A 19309-nucleotide genomic window follows, 5' to 3' on the forward strand; every position below is an offset into this window, starting at 1 on the left:
AGAATGGAAAACTCAACGAGAGAAAACATGTGCAATGTCATCCTCATTCTCTAAACGAAATGATAAAATATCGTCGCTGTCGGGCAGAAACCTTGTATGAACAAAACAGAAATGGAATAAATAACCTGTGTTCCAATGGATCCACTGTAGTTATTTAGTTGCAAGCTCTTGTTAATACTTTTCATGGGTTAATTATTTATAAAAACCCACAGACAGACTTAACCACTTTCAACCTACTGTCCTTATTTTAGAAATATCATTACATGCAAAAGATGTCAAAAAAGATCTACACGACACATTTTATTTTCACTACTTTACGTGTTAATGTCATACAACAAAGTATAAAATTGTGCATTCATTTATGAAAAAAACTAAAAGATTAAATGTGGAGATGCAAGGTTTCTGCCCGACATCAACGATACACTGACGTTGATGAAGAGGCGGGACAAAGGGACGAACTGTGAATGCAGATGTTGGTATGAATCTCATGTCATTCTGTCCTTTTCCACAGGGGAACTGGTCGCTGAAGAGATTCAAAATGGACCGTCAGGGCGTGACCCAGGTTCTCTCGCGTCTTTCCTTCATCTCAGCTTTGGGCATGATGACCAGGATCTCCTCCCAGTTCGAGAAGACCAGGAAAGTCAGTGGACCGCGTTCCTTGCAGCCCTCCCAGTGGGGAATGCTGTGCCCCTCAGACACCCCTGAAGGAGAGGTGAGCGAGCCGACCACGACCCATACTGCTGCCCCACTGATGCGGTTATGCCAACACCGCCTCCATGTGAAAGCTAACAGCTCTTAATGTTAATCGTTGGCTACTCAGAGACTTGACTGAATGTGTGCACCACTGTGTACTGTTGTTCAGCTTGTGTGAACACCACATGTCAAATCTGTCCAGTACTATTTAATAAATAGTGCTGCCCCAGCCAAGCAGGTGTTGCAGGAATACAGGGGCAAGCAGGTTACCAGATGGTATGAAGTAAAGGCCTTTTAACCACATGAACCCTAGCGTATATTTTAAATATATATATATATATATATATATATATATATATATTTAAAAAATATATTTTCCTGAATGGAAATGGCAAACAACTGACCGCTTCCGTTCACGGCTTTCAGGAGGGCTATTAACAGACCTTTGCATTCAGAGATTGTGGTAGTTTTTAGTGGTTATGGGTATGGGGAGACGCTGGCCTAGCGGTTAGGGCGCATACCACATATAGGCTCTCTCTCCCTGTTTCCTGTCTATCTCCACTATACTATCAATAAAGGCAGAAAAGCCCCTAAAAGACATTTTTGGGGCAAAAAGAAAAGTGGTTATGGGTAAAAACTCGTAAAGAAAGGATTTCATGATGGATGTTGATTTGTGTGAATATTTAAATTAGTCCCCTCAAAGTGTTTCTTTTCTACAGTTGATGTTGCAAGTCTGTGTTGTTGTCCTTAGGCCTGCGGTCTGGTGAAGAACCTGGCTCTGATGACCCATATCACCACAGACATGGAGGACGGTCCCATCATCAAACTGGCCTTCAATCTCGGGGTGGAGGACGTCAACCTGCTGTGTGGAGAGGAGCTCGCATACCCCAGTGTCTTCCTTGTCTTCCTCAACGGTATGAAGAAAGGTCCAAACATACTAGAAAGTACTGGCTGCTCATGCTTGAATATGTGATGGCGTGAAAAGGATTAAAATCCACTTGTTTCTTAATACTGTGCCTAATAACACAAGGGGGGAGACTGGGCGATGTTTTTCTGTCCCATTTACAGAAGGCAATTTGCTGTTTTACTTAGTATCCGATAATTCTTTCATTTTGCTGCCCCGGTAGGTATTATTCTTAAGACAGAACTTGGCCTGTTAATTACTGTATATGTTTTTTCCCCCTTCTATCCACAGATAACTGTCAAATTATATTAGCTGCCATGCCATTTAATTAGTTGGCAACAGCAGGTGTCAAAGCCCTTCGGAGCGTGCTCCCTGCAAATCTACCCTCACACAGAGGCAGTGAGCGCTGGCTCCTCTGTTTTCTAGACATTTGTCTGTCAGGCTTGATATGAATACAACCGCTCAGGCAGGTTTGGCCCTGCACACTGCAGCTGTCAGCCTGCTTGACGTTCTGCAATGAGCATGCACAGTACAGAGCAGAACAAGGGTGTAACGATTAATCGAACAATCGCTTAACCGACTGACAGAAACTGTATCAGATAAAATTTGAGTGGTCATATAATCGGTTTAGTGATGTCACATTCATATTTCTAATACATCGCCAAAATGTTAATGCTTGCCTTTATTCCACAAAATTATTTGAAAAGTTATTTTCGGACTGCTTATTAGTCAGGTAACTAATGATGAGCATATACCATTTTTTACTTCATTAACGTATTTTACGGTAATTGAATTGTCTAAATTAATCTCATAGATTAATTGAATAATGGACAGATTAATCAATGATGAAAATGATAATTTGTTGCAGACTTAGTTTCAATGTTCCTGTTTCTTTCCATCTCTGTTGGATATAGCTATGACATAGTTTTATGTTTTTATTATGATCACTGGTGTCATCTAGCTCTCTCTTTCTCTGACTGTGTGTGGGTCTCTCTGTTTCTCTGCATGCAGGTAACATTCTAGGAGTGATCAGAGACCACCACAAGCTGGTCAACACCTTCAGGCTGATGCGACGGGCCGGCTTCATCAACGAGTTTGTTTCCATCTCCACCAACCTGACAGATCGCTGCGTCTACATCTCCTCTGATGGGGGACGCCTCTGCAGGTGGGCAACTTAAGATATGCATGTTACTTTGTGAAATATCGATAAAAAAAAATGCATTGTAAAACTCTGTCCCTTTGGTGACATAGCTGTTAAACCTGTGTTATTCTTTCAGGCCATACATCATCGTGAAGAAGGGACAGCCAATGGTGAAAAACAAACACATAGAAGAATTATCCCAGGGCTACAGGTGAGGAGACGGAAGGGAGAAATGTGGTTTGGGGTAAAAGGCACATGACTTAACTCCATTAACCAACCACTTAAGCTAACTTGTTTTAGTAAATAAAATGTTATTTTGATAAATCTGTATGGTAGTGTATGTTAATGCAATATGAATCAGGGCTGCCAACATTGGACTGTCAGAATCCAGGAGATTGTTTTTTTGTACTACATGAAGGTCAAAATTATATCCCATCAATGCGTTGTGACCTTGTAGATCTGCTATTTTCAAAGAATATTGAAAGACTTGTGGTTAACCAACAGGGCTGTGCAAATGTCCTCATGGTATGTAAGTCATTCTGAATTAGGTAAGAGTATGAAATGTAATGATACCATAATATATGACATAATATAAAAACAATCAGCAAAATTTTATTTGGTAAACCACTAGTACATTGTAACATTAAATAAAAGTAGCCTACCTATACTTCACAGAAATAAATGCACTATGAAATAGTCAACAGGGATTCCCGGATCACACCGTCATGTGTATATGCAACGTACCGTGGTAAACAATAGTGTAACATTAAATAAAAGCAACTGCATTTCACATTCCATTAACAACATTGGACACCGTAGATTTCCAAATCAAACCCAGTAACTCATCATTTTGTGAACTGGTGCGCACTCAGCACACACAAGATATGTAAAACTAATGTTGATGTTTAGACAAGGCAGAAGTTGGTGATTGCTGCTCCACTCCTTATCTGCTAGTCCAATGATCAACGCCATTAATGAGACCTATTTTTTTCTAAATGGTGTTCCCTGGCTCACCTCAGCCATTTGTCCCTGTAACATCCATCCTCCTTTAGTGTTCCTTTAGCATCGTTGTTTCTAACGTGCAACGTGCAGAACTACAAAACAGTGCTTACACATCAACTCAATGCTGTAAACTCCATTGAGCTATTTTCTTTATTAGAATTGGCTAATGGGCCAGCCGGCGTGCTGACCACGGCCACGTCACTCTGACTCATAACCATAAACAAATCCGATACGCCCATATATAGGCTGGGCCATAGCCATGTCGCTATGACTCAGACATAACCATAAACAAACCCAATACACCCATAGGGATATATGGAGATTGATTGATTGAAATGTTTATTAAGCAAAAGAATGTAAAACAACACAGTTACATTTATAATGCTTTTGTCTAAAAGGTCCGGCCAAAAAAGTCCTTGCGGGCTTGTTTCCGTTGGGGTCCTTGAATTAATTTCATAGACATATATAGTAGCAACCAAACAGTTCAAAAATCAACATAAGAATACAGAGGAAAAAACATATGTACAAAAAAAGCATGAGAAAATAAAAAATTATATACAAAAATGCATTAGAAAATAAAATAAAAAGTGTGTACAAAAACAAAAGGGAGGGGGGGGGGCGGAGATCCGGTTGTCCAGAACCACAGATCCGACCGCTATGCCCATATACTGTACAACGGCTACTCTGACAAAGCCCTGAAACTATGACTCAGACATATCGCTCGTATCGGTGGTGCAACGTAGGTGTGAGGGCCGCTTAGTGGCCTGAGTGGCCCGAACCTCTTGTAGACTAAACTCCCCAATTTCAATGGCGGACACTCGAAAAGATTTGTCCCCTGTGATGTTGCATTGTGGGGTAGAATCCCTAGCCCCATGCCAGATTTTTTAAAACACCATTGCTCACCATTGTCACAGTTGATCATTTTCTTATACTCCTCTAACATGCTTTTTAAGAACATTTGAGGATTTCCTTCATGAGAGCCTGGTGGAATACCTGGATGTGAACGAGGAGAATGACTGTCATATCGCCCTTTATGAACACATGATTTGCAAGTAAGTAGAAAAAAATCCTTGTGAATGTGTTCGTTTTAATTCCAACAGTGGTGTCTGACCCTCTCTTATTTGTCTGAATTTCCACAGGAACACGACACACTTAGAGATCGAGCCCTTCACGCTCCTAGGAGTTTGTGCTGGCCTCATTCCCTACCCCCATCATAACCAGTCCCCTAGGAACACATACCAGTGTGCTATGGGCAAGCAGGCCATGGGTAAGGCATCGTTTCAGTTCAGTAGGCATCCTCACTATGGGCATGGTGGACAGGTCTCTAGCTACTGAAGATCTGCAATCAATAGATTCTTGATATCAAATCTTCAGTAGATAAAGAAGATCCGCCACCCAAATATCTGCCACATAGTTGGCAATATTTGCTCCTGTACATGCATATACATTTGGGGGCAGCATTGGCCTAAAGGTTAGAGGAGTGCATTTGTGGCCCAAAGGTCCCCGGTTGAGAGGTCACAGTATAAGACTGTGATTGTACTGGGCAGTTCCCAGGTTTTAATGTGTATGTCTGTGTGATTGTGGAGCAGGGTGTTACTGAAAAAGAGCATTCACGCTCAGCAAACCTCCCCTGGATAAGTAAAGATTGAAAGACAAAATATATATATACACAGTATATAATACACACACACACACACACACACACACACACACACACACACACACACACACACACACACACACACACACACACACACACACTGCATTTAAATCTCCAATGCACCCTCTACCATACATACACTATCCCCCCCAATGTATGCAATCAGTTTGTCCGACCCACACCCACAAAATATGCGCTTACTGCTTGTCAGAATACATTTGCGTGTGAGTGAGTGTTTGTCAGTGTGTGTGCGTATGCGCATGGATATCAAACATGGGACGCTTGCGTAGGTTCTCTATTGTGCTGTGTGTGTGCGGAGGCCCTTTCCCTGCCAGTCACCCAGAGTGTCATTAGCAATTCATTGTGTCTGCTCTGGCTGTGCTCAGGGGGTCAGTGTGCTCAGCTGCGAAAGACCACAGAGTGTGCACCCACAGCTCCCTGGTAACCAAAACTTCCTCAAACGCCACTGCTAACATTCGTAAGCGCCCCTGTCACCCCGACCCTCCCCCGTTATCTTGCTCTTTTCCCCCCAAACACCCCCTCCTTACTTACCCCATCCCCCATCTTTACAAAAACAAAACACGGACTGGAACTATATTTGGCCCAATATCCTCTGCCTCGTCTGTTTTGTGTGGACGGCCCTATACATGTGCAAATCTGGTTGTGTGGCCCGGGCCTATTATCACAGACTGTGTGCTTGTAGCCTGATTGTGAAGTAATAGCATCTGACAAATGTCAAGGCCTCCAGGGAGGCCAGCTATTATGCCATAACCTGCACTGTTCCTCTCTGCTGAGCAGAGATGGCCAAAGCCCAGCCCTTGGCTTAAAGAACCAGAGCATTAAATGGTTACAGCAGTTTACTCTATGAGGAACTAGTTCATTGCACATTCCTTATCTGTATATGAATGAATGATTTAATAATTGCAGACTTTCTGGCTTGCAAATTTCCAACTTGGTCTATGAAACCGGGCACTAGCAAAATCATATTTAGCTTAAAAAATCCCACCCTGTGTGAAGGAAGCGGTGCCTTTGATGAGTGGCCTCCTGGTGGCGCTATAATAGGGCGGGGCGGGGCTTCAGCAATTAATGCTCGTCCCTATTGGTGGTGTAAGTCCACATACCAAATTTGGACTTGGTGGCATGCTGCAAACTGGAGTTATGGCTTTTTGTAGCCCAGCCAATGACAATACAGAGGGGGCGGGGCTTCAGCAATTACAGCTTGTCCCTATTGGTGGTCTAAGTTCACGTGGTAAATGTGTATTTGGTAGCATGCTGCAAAGTGGACTTATGGCTGTTTAAAGCCCAGCCAATAGGAAGACAGAGGGGGCGGGGCTTACTACATTTCAGTTCGTCCCTATTGGTGGTCTGAGTCCACGTACCAAATTTGTACTCAGTAGCATGCTGTGAACTGGAGTTATGGCTGTTTAAAGCCCAGCCAATGGGAAGACAGAGGGGGCGGGGCTTATGTAATTACAGTTGGTCCCTATTGGTGGTATTAGTTGGACTTGGTGGCATATGCTGCAAGCTGGAGTTATAGCTGTTTAAAGCCAGTGGCCTCCTGGTGGCGCTATAATAGGGCGGGGCGGGGCTTCAGCAATCAATGCTCGTCCCTATTGGTGGTCTAAGTCCACATACCAAATTGGGACTTGCTGGCATGCTGCGAACTGGAGTTATAGCTGTGTAAAGCGCTGTTTAAAGCCAGTGGCCTCCTGGTGGCGCTATAATAGGGCGGGGCGGGGCTTCAGCAATCAATGCTCGTCCTAATTGGTGGTGTAAGTCCACATACCAAATTTGGACTTGCTGGCATGTTGCGAACTGGAGTTATAGCTGTTTAAAGCCCGTGCTCAAACGGACACAGTGGCCTCCTGGTGGCGCTATAATAGGGCGGGGCGGGGCTTCAGCAATCAATGCTCGTCCCAATTGGTGGTGTAAGTCCACATACCAAATTTGGACTTGCTGGCATGCTGCGAACTGGAGTTATAGCTGTTTAAAGCCCGTGCTCAAACGGACAAACGGACAAACGGACAAACGGACAAACGGACAAACGGACATACGGACGGACATAGTCAAGAGTAGAGCGGCTGGCACCGCTAAAAAAAGCTGCACTCAATGCTAAATAAGTGAACTGAATGCTATGCTAAATATGTTTGCTGTTTGTATCATAAAAACGGTATTACTCCTGTCCAAACTTTGCGTTTATAAGCGTTTGTTATATGAACGCACTCTCTATTTCCACTCCTTCCAGGTACTATCGGCTACAACCAGCGGAACCGAATAGACACTCTTATGTACCTGCTGGCCTACCCACAAAAACCCATGGTGAAGACCAAGACTATCGAGCTGATTGACTTTGAGAAGCTGCCTGCTGGTCAGAACGCCACAGTGGCTGTGATGAGCTACAGTGGGTACGACATAGAGGACGCTCTGATTCTCAACAAGGCCTCGCTGGACAGAGGTGAGGATTCAGGAAATCTAACTGAGCATGAGTTCTGTATCGCAACTAAAAATGTCACTCTAAAAATATCAATAAATGATCATTTCAGGATTATAATCCATAGGGTAAAGTGACCACACAGTCACACACCTTATGGATGATTATCCTGAGAAGAATATCTGCTTCTTTTTATGTTCTGACTTTGTCTTGCTATGACTAGCACCTTCCACTTTGGATTTACCATTACATTATTTGTCAGTTGTTTAAAAATCTGTGTTTTAAAAGGCAGGGTAAAAAAAGTCATTACTCACTGACAATTGTGGACTGATCTGTCGGCACTTAACCCCATTTCTCTCCAGGATTTGGGCGATGCCTTGTCTACAAAAATGCCAAGTGTACCCTAAGGCGCTACACCAACCAGACCTTTGACAAGGTTATGGGACCCATGCTGGACGCTGCCACACGCAAGCCCATCTGGAGGCACAACATCCTGGATGCAGACGGGATATGTTCCCCTGGTGAGTAACCACAGGAACTACAGATACCCAGCATCCTTCATGGAAAATGAATAAACTAGAAAATGTGCTCCTCGGAGCACAGGTCTCCGCCAGTACTGTTCCTGATTAATCCTGTCTTACCTATTTATATTACATATTGTCACGTGTCACTTGACCAATGTTAGCTTGGCTGAGACGGACACGCACACGGAGGGTAAAACTCTCCTGGCGGAGACAAAAAATCACACCCCATTCATATTTAGAAACAACAGTGGTCATCACAGTGATGGAAGCTCACTTCAAAAAATATATAAATTATTTTTTGAAGTAAGTGGTGTAGTGATGCGCGGGTTGACCCGTAACCCGCGGGACCCGGGGGTGTACTTGAAGATTATTTTCCTTCATGATTTTACCGATTTTTTTTTTTACCGCGGGTCGCGGGCGGGTTGAGCCATAGATTTATATATGGGTTCGCAGGGCGGGTTGCGTTCCGTGGCGGGGCGGGGCGGGTCATGAAAAAACCCGACCCGCGCATCACTAGCGTGGTGCTATTTATAGGTTTTTATTTCATCATGCGTCTCGCTAGCCAATCAAAGCATTGGTGACAACATATTGTCACGTGTCACGTGAAGCTTGACCAATGTTAGCTTGGCTGAGACACACGGACGGACGGACGGACGAAAACATACTCTCCACCATACTGGCGGAGACAATTAAATAAGTATAGATAATTAAAGATAATATGGATATACTGTAGGTACACACTATCTAACAGGGAATATGAGACTCATATCTGTACAGTGTTAGTCAACTTTCAACAGTGGGTATTTGGATAATATATTTACAGTCTACTTACTTTATGTGACTATTTACCTTGATTGTTGACTAGAGTTCCTGCTTACTCTGCTTATTCCAATCTCGCACTTGTAAGTCACTCACAAGAGCATCTGCTAAATGCCTAAATTGTAAACATACAGCCTCTCAATGAAGTTATGAGTGAATATAAATGAGTCACAACAATTAACAGGCTTCTATCATGGTTCTGTAGTGCACCTCCCAGTAGTCCATGTGCAAGTGTGCCAGAGTCAAGCAGGAGTCAATAATCCCAAAGAGGGGACAGAGCATATCAGGCTTGGTTTTGGAGCCTGATGGCTACTGGCATAAAAGACTGTCCAAATCGTTTTGTGGTGTGCCAGGAGACACTGAGTCTGTGGCTGAATGTGCTCCTCGTCCCCACTTGCACACCATAAAGGGAATGAGAGGGGTTCATCAGGATAGCGTCCAGCTTCCTCATCCCCTCCGCAACCACCTCCAGATTGTCCAGTTCAACTCCAACTATGGAGGTAGCCTTCTTCACCAGCTTGTTCAGTTTGTTGGCATTGCTTGTGTTGATAACCCCCCCCCCCCCCCCCCGCTCCCAACAAACTATGGCATAGAAGAGGACACTGGCTACTACATACTGATAGAACATCTACAGTAGTTGTTGCGCACATTGAAGGAAGAAAATATGACTTTACGTTCCTGTTGAAGGGCCTCAAGATTTGTCAGTCCAATTCAGTTTATTGTTAATGTGTACCTCCTGGAACTGTCCACCATCTCCACCCTTTACACGTGTAGTGTATGGTGATGGGCATTGGGAGCCTATTCGTGGTCCGCCTTATAGTCCACCACCAAGTTCCTTGGTCTTTAGGATGTTGAGCTGGAGGTGGTTGATGCCACACCACCCTACAAAGCTCTCCACCAGGTCTCTGTACTCCTCCTCATTGTCATCAGTGATGCAACTGACAATGGAGGAGTCATCAGAGAACTTCTGTTGGTGGCACATACTCAAGTTGAAGCGGAAGTCTGAGAATGCTTTAGTAGTGCTCCTTTTATGCTCTGAGTTAAGTGAACACTGGGTTTTGCACTTGAATCGTTGTTGATATTTAAGTTAATATACAGTACATCTGTGCTTACAGGTGAGAGAGTGGAAAACAAGCAGGTGTTGGTAAATAAAGCCATGCCAACAGTCACCCAGACGCCACTGGAGGGCAGTACCCAGCCAGGCCAGCCCCAGTACAGAGATGTGCCCATCGGGTGAGTGCACTTTAGCCCCTCCCCCACCACCTTACCTGCCTCATATGGAGCACCGAAGTCTGACATCACTGCCGCTATCTTGTATTGGAATGCCCATTGGGAATCGTGTCATATAATGAGAACTGTGTTCCAAAAATAAACAAACCACCCCGGCGATTTTACTCATATGGATATGAGTATCCATATGAGTATAAAGTATCAATATCATAAACGACACAGAGTCACATAACCGTCAAAATCACTGTTTATTTTTGGACATAGTTCTTATATGACGCTATCTAAGATTTGCCTATGCGAATTCAATACAAAAAATAACGCAGTGACCCAGAGGTAGTGGGAGTGACATCAAGATTTCGGTACTCTATTGGCATGGTTCTTTCCCCATCTCCTGTACCTCACTATTCATAAGTGAGAAATGGGAAGAAAATAGCTGTGATTGACATATGTTACATATATTATGTTTTATATGTTTCTTCCAGTTTATCCTACAAACAACTGCTGGTTGATTCTGCTTTCTCATTGTACCCTTGCAGCTACAAAGGGTCAACGGACTCGTACATTGAAAAGGTGATGATCTCATCCAACGCAGAAGATGCTTTCCTCATTAAGATCCTGCTTAGGCAGACCAGGAGACCGGAGATAGGAGACAAGTTCAGCAGTCGACACGGACAGAAAGGTGCAGACTTCACACTGTCACCTTATGAGATGACTGCTACCCCACAAGCTTTAACTTTAACCTCTCTCTCTCTCTCTCTCTCTCTCTCCCTCTCTCGCAACCATGTCTTTTTGATGTACCGTGTGATCAGATTGGGCTATTGAGGTGATCAATGAACTTGATCAAAAACAACCATTATTGAACCATTATGTGCATAAATCTTTTCTCCTAAAATAATCAGAATTTATCTTACCTTTTATACATATTAAATGATTGACTCATTCTTTAATAAGTTTTATTATTACATCATTGACTTATTCTATGCTTGTATTATTCTAATAGCAGCCTATAATAATGAGACATAAAAGCAATGGTGGTATTCACTGTCTGGCAATGGGTGAACACGTCAGCCCAAAACTTCTGCCCACCCCTGCTATATACTATGATGATCATCTACCATGAGCTGAAATGCACATCACTAGCATGAGTGTTTACCTTTAACTTGCCCACAGACTTTTACGTCTCCTTAGAGTTGTTTGTAGTTACTGCCACTTGGACACGGCCATAAATCCCATCCCTGTTAAATCCCCTGTATCTGCTGATGTGATGAGTGACCAGTGAGATCTGCTTGCAAAATACCATTTAACTTTCAGTCAGTCTCTGTACTGGCACATTTGTTGAATCCAGTCCCAAAGCCTGTTGCTCCACCGCTGCCCCTCCTCTCCTCATCTTTCGAGGGCTGCTTTTCAATTAATTGGCCTTTTGTCCCGTGCCAGACTATGCAAATTTATTACACCCCAGCAGTATTCCACTGCTCCTGGGAAAAGTGTTTACAACCACTATTGTTTTGCGGCACCTCCCCTATAGAGGGCCTGTATGATGTTTTAATCAGAAAGCTAACTGGCGCCATGCATAATTTACTCCCTTCATTAGCGCGGTGGCCGCTGTGCGGCCGGCACAGGATGGGACTATGTCTTGTGTCTCCAGATCCTGGAGGAGAGAGAGGTCATCACGGGGTTAGCGGGTTGGAACTAGACTAAACGCTCCAAAGGTGTCACTAAAGTAGCAGCAACTTTAACCTGGAGTCCCTGTTTTGGGCATGTCATTATAATCAACATTTACATTTTTTTCAAACTTTTTCATAAAGAGCAGATCTACAAGTTCACTGTTCGGCTTGTAGATCGACTATTTTCACGCGACATCAAAGTACAGAAGTATAAAATAAGTGGTTAAGATAACTCCATCACTGCGTCAAATAATTATGTCTGCAAAGCATGTGGTGCAAGTTAGATTATTGTTGAATTGAGATTTCTAGTTTTTCATTTATTTATCTTGACAACTTTAACACCAGCATGTTGCTATAAGTAGTGTTTAAACTTAGTCTTGAAACCTTTGTTTTTTTAGGCATATAATATCACAGTTTCTACACAGTAAAATATTCAGTGTTAGTTTGTAACTTACAAATGGACCCGCTAGGGACACTAAGGATTTTACTGAAAAAGGTATTGTGCGTGTTTAATATACAGTAGATGACCCGTATCCCTTTACTGTGTAGTTACAGAAATATAGTCGAGAATCGTAAAATAGATTTTCCTTTTTTTTCTCACTTCAGTTTGTCCCGAAGTGAATTTAGCTCAGTTATTAGATCTCACACCCTAGGTCCAGATACTCATGACCAGTCTCATAAGTCCTGGTCACTAGAGCAGAATAAGTTAATTATTTACCGGTGACCCACACACACACACAGCTGTGGTGGCTGTGCAGGGGTGATGTGTGTGTGTGTGTGTGTGTGTGTGTGTGTGTGTGTGTGTGTGTGTGTGTGTGTGTGTGTGTGTGTGTGTGTGTGTGTGTGTGTGTGTGTGTGTGTGAGAGAGTGTGTGTGTTGGGGGGGAGTAGTAGGGGCCCATTGTGTGAGGTGCCACCGTGGAGCTGTGTGGGGTGTGATGGAGGGCTCTGGACCCTTGCTGTTGTCTTGCCTTTCTCTGCTGATTTCATGCCTCTTTTATCATTCACTTTCACACAAAACAAACAACACCACGGATGTCTGCTGTGGGAACTAGTCTCTCTCTCTCACTCTCTCTCTCTTGCCATTTTCTTCTCGTTTCTTTACTTTTATTATTTCAGTCTCTTGCCTCTCTTTCATCCTGGATTTCCCCTCCAATGTTCCACCATCTTTTATTCCCCTCCCCTCTTATTCTCTCCTTCTATTTTCTGTCGTCCTTGTTTTACTTTCTCTTTTGGCTCGCCCATATTTGCCTTGTCTCTCTTCCTGTTCTCTGCATCCTGCCGTTGGATGACTTTCCTTCTCTTATGTGCCTGCCCAGTAAAGCACCGCACTTGTTCCTGATCCACATCCTGTTGTAAGGCAATCAACAGCACTGCGCTGTGTGGGGGTGACCGGTCCACTGCTAGTGAATTTTTCCCACGTGCAAAGGATTCAATTTCTCCCCTGCACTTGATCCTCTCCACTTCCTCCGCGTTGAACGGAAAGTCATGGATGTGTAATCCTGGTCTCACTGTCGAGCTAAGCACCTTTCTCCACTTCCTGCTCTCCTTCACTCCTCTCTCCTCTTTTTTTTCATTTGCAAATGGGTCTACAATCTGTTTACCCTGGCCAGGGAAGAGTGCTTCGGCCCCTTTGGCAAACATTTGCACTCGCACTTAAGACTCCCGGCTACTGGGGTCCTTGTCCCCTCATGACATGTGAATCTATAGTATAGAGGGCCCCCTGTCTGTTCACATCAGTGTGGAAATGCCCACCTCTACTGGGGGTCTATTATTACCTTTGATCGCAGATATTAAAGTCATACTGTGTAACTTTTTCAATTAAACAAAAGTTTATTTTGATATAATCTTTCACGGGTATATTTTTCACTATAGCCATTCCACATAAATGTGTTTCATGACAATTTCTCTTAACACTATTAAGCACTATTTTGTATTCACACGTGTTGTACAACAGTTAATAAATACCATTACTGACAACCATTCCAAAATATCCTCAGGCGTTGGGACCCTGTACTAGCTTTTTTGTTTTGAGCAGTACTTCTATGTAGACAAAATGCTGGATTGACAGGAGCTATGAGAGGTGTCGCCAAAATGACTACTAAAATGAATGTTACACAGTAGGACTTTAAAATTGCAAGAAGGTTTATAATGACCAATGACGCTACATTGGACGTAGCTGTTCATTAGGAGCCTGATGGCTCCTAATGAAGAAATAGAAAATAGTAAAGAAATAGTAAAGTAGTACAAAACTTGATTAGTCATTTACTTTTTGAAAGTTGTTAACATGAAATTTATAACATAACTATAATAATTGTAAAGTCCACAAGCCATGTGTATGAAATTTAACTTGTGTGTGTGTGTGTCAGGTGTGTGTGGCCTCATTGTTCCACAGGAGGACATGCCCTTCTGTGACTCAGGCATCTGTCCAGACATCATCATGAACCCTCATGGATATCCCTCCAGAATGACGGTATGACTGCTCACTGCTGTGAACAGAACATAATAATTGTCTTTTCAACGTAAAGCTACTATCTAGGATTTCTTGTAATTGATAAACTGTTAACCAATCTGTATTGTAATGTATGTTAATACAATATAACTAGCACAGGTGGTCTCCCTACTCTGGCATTGAGAAATGTAGATCCTGGTGTCGGGTAGGACACCTACTGGTTGGCAATGTCAATAAAGTTATTTGAAGCAGACGACAGATTGGACACGAGATGCACTGCAACGATGTCTGAGACTACAATAAAGATGGCAATTATCTGCCTTCGTCGGGAGAGGGAAACGACATACATTTCCAGATTGTAGTCCAAATTTAACCTCAACTTAAAGCTAAAATACTTTTTCCATGAATAAAATGTTATTTTGACAAATCTGTATGCTCAGTGGTCAACATTTTCCACTTCTATTTAAAGTGCTCCTTTAAAGCAGCACTTTCAGGACATGAAAGTGTTGCTTTAAATAGAATCAGTTTTTTTAGGTTTTAGTTTTGAGATGGCAGTTTCAAATTTAGCTTCCAATCGTTATTTGTTTTCGGAATCAAGTTTGTTCTGATGTTGAAGAGGCAGCAGCCCAAAAGTAGCTGTGTTGACCCTCACCCTTCACAGGTTTCTATTGGCCCTTCTGAAACAAAGCCGTCATTATACCGACTACTCAGTTCTCTGGGTTATCATTGGCTCCCAGAACACACGTCCATTGACAGCATTAAGCAGCAATCTAACTGTGCACAAACAGATATTTGTTGCTGTGGAAACGGCTGCCAGTGAAGTCAGCCGCCAGCAACGTTGAGAAGTTTTATCAAAGCAGAAAAAGCATGGCAAAATCTTAAGACTGTTAGTGAATGTGAGTGACATGTAAACTAGCACTGTCTGCCAGTTTTTTTCTTTTTTTTCCTTTTGTCTATTACACTGTAAAACTTTAATGATCTTCACTGAAAAATAGTCCCCGCCTGTGTATTTGCTATCTCTGGTTGTCATGGACAGGACAGAGAAATGTTTGCTCTTGCAGGATGATTCTGTGGCCTGAGAAGGAACAGAGAGTAGGTGTTTCCTTTTATGTGATAGGGTCAGGGGTCTTCAGGCTGTGACCTCACTGGAATTGGTTGGATCACTCATCCTTAGGTTGGGAGGACTCACAGTAGTAAACCCATTTTGTTATTCTGTGATCTGTCTCATCCCTCATATCAGGATTTGGTTGCATCCGTGCACTCGTGCACAGTGCACACACACACCTTTTCTCTCGCTTTCCCCCAACAATTCCTAACCACTTAAAGCCTATAATATATACTTCATTGACCAGGGTCCCCCAGGCAGCTATATTTCCCCCCTCCTTTTCTCCTCTACACCAAATCTCTGCTAAGAAATAGCTGTTACGTTGTGAGCTTGGCTGAATGTTCGCCCCTGACATGCCTAGAAGACCTTAGGGTTCATGTGGTTAAACCTTATATACTTGTTGACTGGGGTCCCCCAGGGGTCTGTCCCCCTCCTTTTTTCATCTGAAAATAGTAGCTCTACTATGTTTTTCCTCAAGTGGCAGTTCAGCATGCGGTCATACTTTAGCTTGCAGTGACTGGACAGCTGCTTCCGTATCAGCCCTATATAGTTATCAGATCGAGGACTGACACTGCTGCCCATGCATCACCCTCACCAGGGCAAATAATAACATTATAAAAAATAAATAAACATACAACCATTAACCATATATGGAGATCCATGACTTCAGCGCAAATCAGTGTTATTAGGCAACGGAAAATATGTGCAACGTCAGTGCAAATCGCAGATGTAAGGAAACAGTTTGTTGTGTGTGACATCATGTCATAGTTCGATCAGCGAGAGGCAGATGGGAGGGGGGAGAGAGGGAGGGAGTGTGTGACGTCAGGACTAAGCTCGATCAGTGAGAGAGAGCCTATTTCACCCATGCAATAACCCGCAATAACCATGCTGGGTAGTGGGTACCAAAACGAAAAGAGGGAGGTACAGCTTGATCAGTGAAAAAGAGATGGAGGGATGTAGGAGAGAGAGAGCCTATTTCACTCCCAGTGATGCTTTAATAACCCCTTCTGTCTTCTTCTGTCAGGTTGGTAAGTTGATAGAGCTGCTGGCTGGTAAGGCTGGGGTCCTGGATGGGCGATTTCACTACGGCACAGCTTTTGGTGGCAGCAAAGTGAAGGACGTCTGTGAGGATCTAATACGTCACGGCTACAACTACCAGGGCAAGGACTATGTAACCTCTGGAATCACCGGGTAAAGACCTGAAAATCTTCGAACATGTCCTCCCATCACACGCTAATTAAATGTGGGCCATCACAGCTTGGACAAGAACTTGGTAGGGGTTATTTGATGGCATTGTCTTCTTTCACAGGGAACCACTGGAGGCCTACATCTACTTTGGACCCGTGTATTACCAGAAGCTGAAGCACATGGTGCTGGACAAAATGCATGCCAGGGCCCGTGGCCCCAGAGCTGTTCTCACCAGGTAAATGCAATGTAGCACTATAGAACAATAAATAATCAAATATATGATGATGAAACTTTATTAACTCCCAAGGGTATTTGGTAATTTAAGAAAATCAAGTACGTACAGCAGCAATAGAAACATAGGATAGTTTCAGGGTTCCTGGCGGCTCATTCAGCTCATTCCACTTCAACCCTATACTTAGTTGACTGGATTCCCAAGGGCTCTATTACAGTTCCCCTCCTGTTTTCGCTCGGTACTAAATATCTTCGCCGAACATAGCCGATATACTAGCTCACAACGTGGTGCATTGCGATGCACTGTGAGCTTGTAAATCTACAGTTTTTGCCTAACGTTAGCCCTAGAATAGGGACGCAAGGGTTCATGTTGTTAGCGCACAGACCATAATATGCTACTTGTGATCACAAGGTCGAATCTGACCCCTGTCTTGACTCACATTTCTCGCCTCTCTACACTGATCTGTCTGAAATAAAGTATAAAATGCCCCCAAAAAATCACTAAAACAAAAGGATTTATTTATTGGAATTGTAGTCATGGGTCTCCTCTTTATCTGTAATTGTTATTTCCTTCTGTGTCTCTCACTCAATCACTCTGGATCGTCGCTCGTGTTATCCCTATCCTACCTATCTGTGAGCCATGTATCTGTGCACTCCCCCAGGCAGCCCACCGAGGGACGTTCCAGAGACGGTGGCCTGCGTCTGGGAGAGATGGAGCGAGACTGTCTGATTGGCTATGGAGCTAGCATGCTACTGCTGGAACGCCTCATGATCTCCAGTGATGCTTTCGAGGTGGATGTTTGTGGGCAATGTGGCCTGCTGGGATACTCGGGGTGGTGAGTTGTCCATTTGTATGTCTTAAGTGGACATGCCTGATGGTGTCTTCACTGTTACTGTGATTCTCAGATAAATGGTAAATGGTGCATTTATATAGCGCTTCTATCCGAAGCGCTTTACATTGATTGTGCCATTAACCCATTCACACACACATTCATACACCGATGGCGGAGGAAACCATGCAAGGCACCAACCTGCTCATCGGGAGCAATTAGGGGTTCAGCGTCTTGCTCAAGGACACTTCGACACTAACTCTAGGGGAGCGCCCCAGCCCGGGATCGAACTGGGAACCTTGCGATTTTCCAGTTCACTCTACCCGGCCACTCTACCCCTGAGCCACTTCTGGACAGCAATATTTTGCCACTAACCTTTATGCTAATATTCTCTTTTTTTCATTTCAGGTGTCACTACTGTAAATCATCTTGCCACGTTTCCTCGCTGCGCATCCCCTACGCCTGCAAGCTGCTCTTCCAGGAGCTGCAGTCCATGAACATTGTGCCTCGCCTCAAACTGGCACGATACAATGAGTGATATGGAGATGGACAGATTCTGGCTTTGTGTAAAGGAGGAAAAGATAAGAGCCCCAGTGTAATACGAATTGTGTACTAAATACCATTAGAAATGAATGGGGTAACAATGCAGGCCTTAGCTGCTGAAAGTTCTGAGTTCAGATTCTTTGTGAAACGTGACACTGCAAAGATTGTATTGTTTTTTGTTTTGAGTATTGTTAGTAGTCATGTTCTTTTGTTAGGAATCTTATTTTTTATTTGTGAACATAATTATTAAACATGAGAACTACTAAGACTTACCTGTAATTAGCTGTTGTGTATTTCCTTCAAACATAACTACAACTAAAACTCCTCACAAAAAGTTTGGAAACTTAAATTCAGTCGATTATTTCTCCCCTTAGTTAATTCTAATTGGTATTGTATTTTCATCATTTTTATTGTTGATTAGTCACCTTTACAACGAGGTATAACAACAACACAGCTAACCGTGTGGGTAGCACCCCCCCAAAAAATGCCAAAATCCCTCATTATGCTTCTGTTGGTAATCGCTCTCGTTTTGAGCGACCTGCTAGCACACAGTCACAGGTGTGTGACTGGCACCTGAGCATTGGTCCTGCAACTTGGACATCTGTCTCTGGTACCGTTATGCAAATCTTGCCTCTAAATCTCTGGAAGAAAGCTTATGGTTCCTCAGCGAAGCAAGGGTGAGGAACCTTCTTGGTGTTGGGTCATCTTGGGGTCTTCCTTTCACTTCACCACATGTTTAGCTGTGTTGCTCATTTCACGATTGCACAATCCTTACAAGTTATAACTCGTTGTAAAGGTGACCAATCAATGATAAAAATGATATCAAATATAATACCAAATGGTATTATTGAAGGGGAGAAATAATCAATCGATGGCGAAACCTTTTGTGAGGA

The 19309-nt window shown here is 43.3% G+C and overlaps 1 protein-coding gene across 1 annotated transcript in view; it reads left to right on the forward strand.

Moving 5' to 3' along the window:
* polr3b (polymerase (RNA) III (DNA directed) polypeptide B) overlaps positions 1-18695 on the forward strand; it is a 29040-nt gene extending 10345 nt beyond the window's left edge. The window contains exons 14-28 of the mRNA XM_084060149.1: positions 512-712; positions 1445-1607; positions 2609-2762; positions 2875-2949; positions 4694-4792; positions 4880-5007; positions 7646-7855; positions 8194-8352; positions 10290-10407; positions 10941-11083; positions 14437-14540; positions 16649-16815; positions 16934-17047; positions 17706-17879; positions 18282-18695. Coding sequence (XP_083916275.1) covers positions 512-712; positions 1445-1607; positions 2609-2762; positions 2875-2949; positions 4694-4792; positions 4880-5007; positions 7646-7855; positions 8194-8352; positions 10290-10407; positions 10941-11083; positions 14437-14540; positions 16649-16815; positions 16934-17047; positions 17706-17879; positions 18282-18411 — 2139 coding nt within the window. The 3' untranslated portion in view covers positions 18412-18695. The remainder of the gene's footprint in view (positions 1-511; positions 713-1444; positions 1608-2608; positions 2763-2874; positions 2950-4693; positions 4793-4879; positions 5008-7645; positions 7856-8193; positions 8353-10289; positions 10408-10940; positions 11084-14436; positions 14541-16648; positions 16816-16933; positions 17048-17705; positions 17880-18281) is intronic.
* The last annotated feature ends 614 nt before the right edge of the window (positions 18696-19309 follow it).

This window comes from Gymnoscopelus microlampas, assembly GCF_963454915.1.
Source record: "Gymnoscopelus microlampas genome assembly, chromosome: 6".
NCBI lineage: Eukaryota > Metazoa > Chordata > Actinopteri > Myctophiformes > Myctophidae > Gymnoscopelus > Gymnoscopelus microlampas.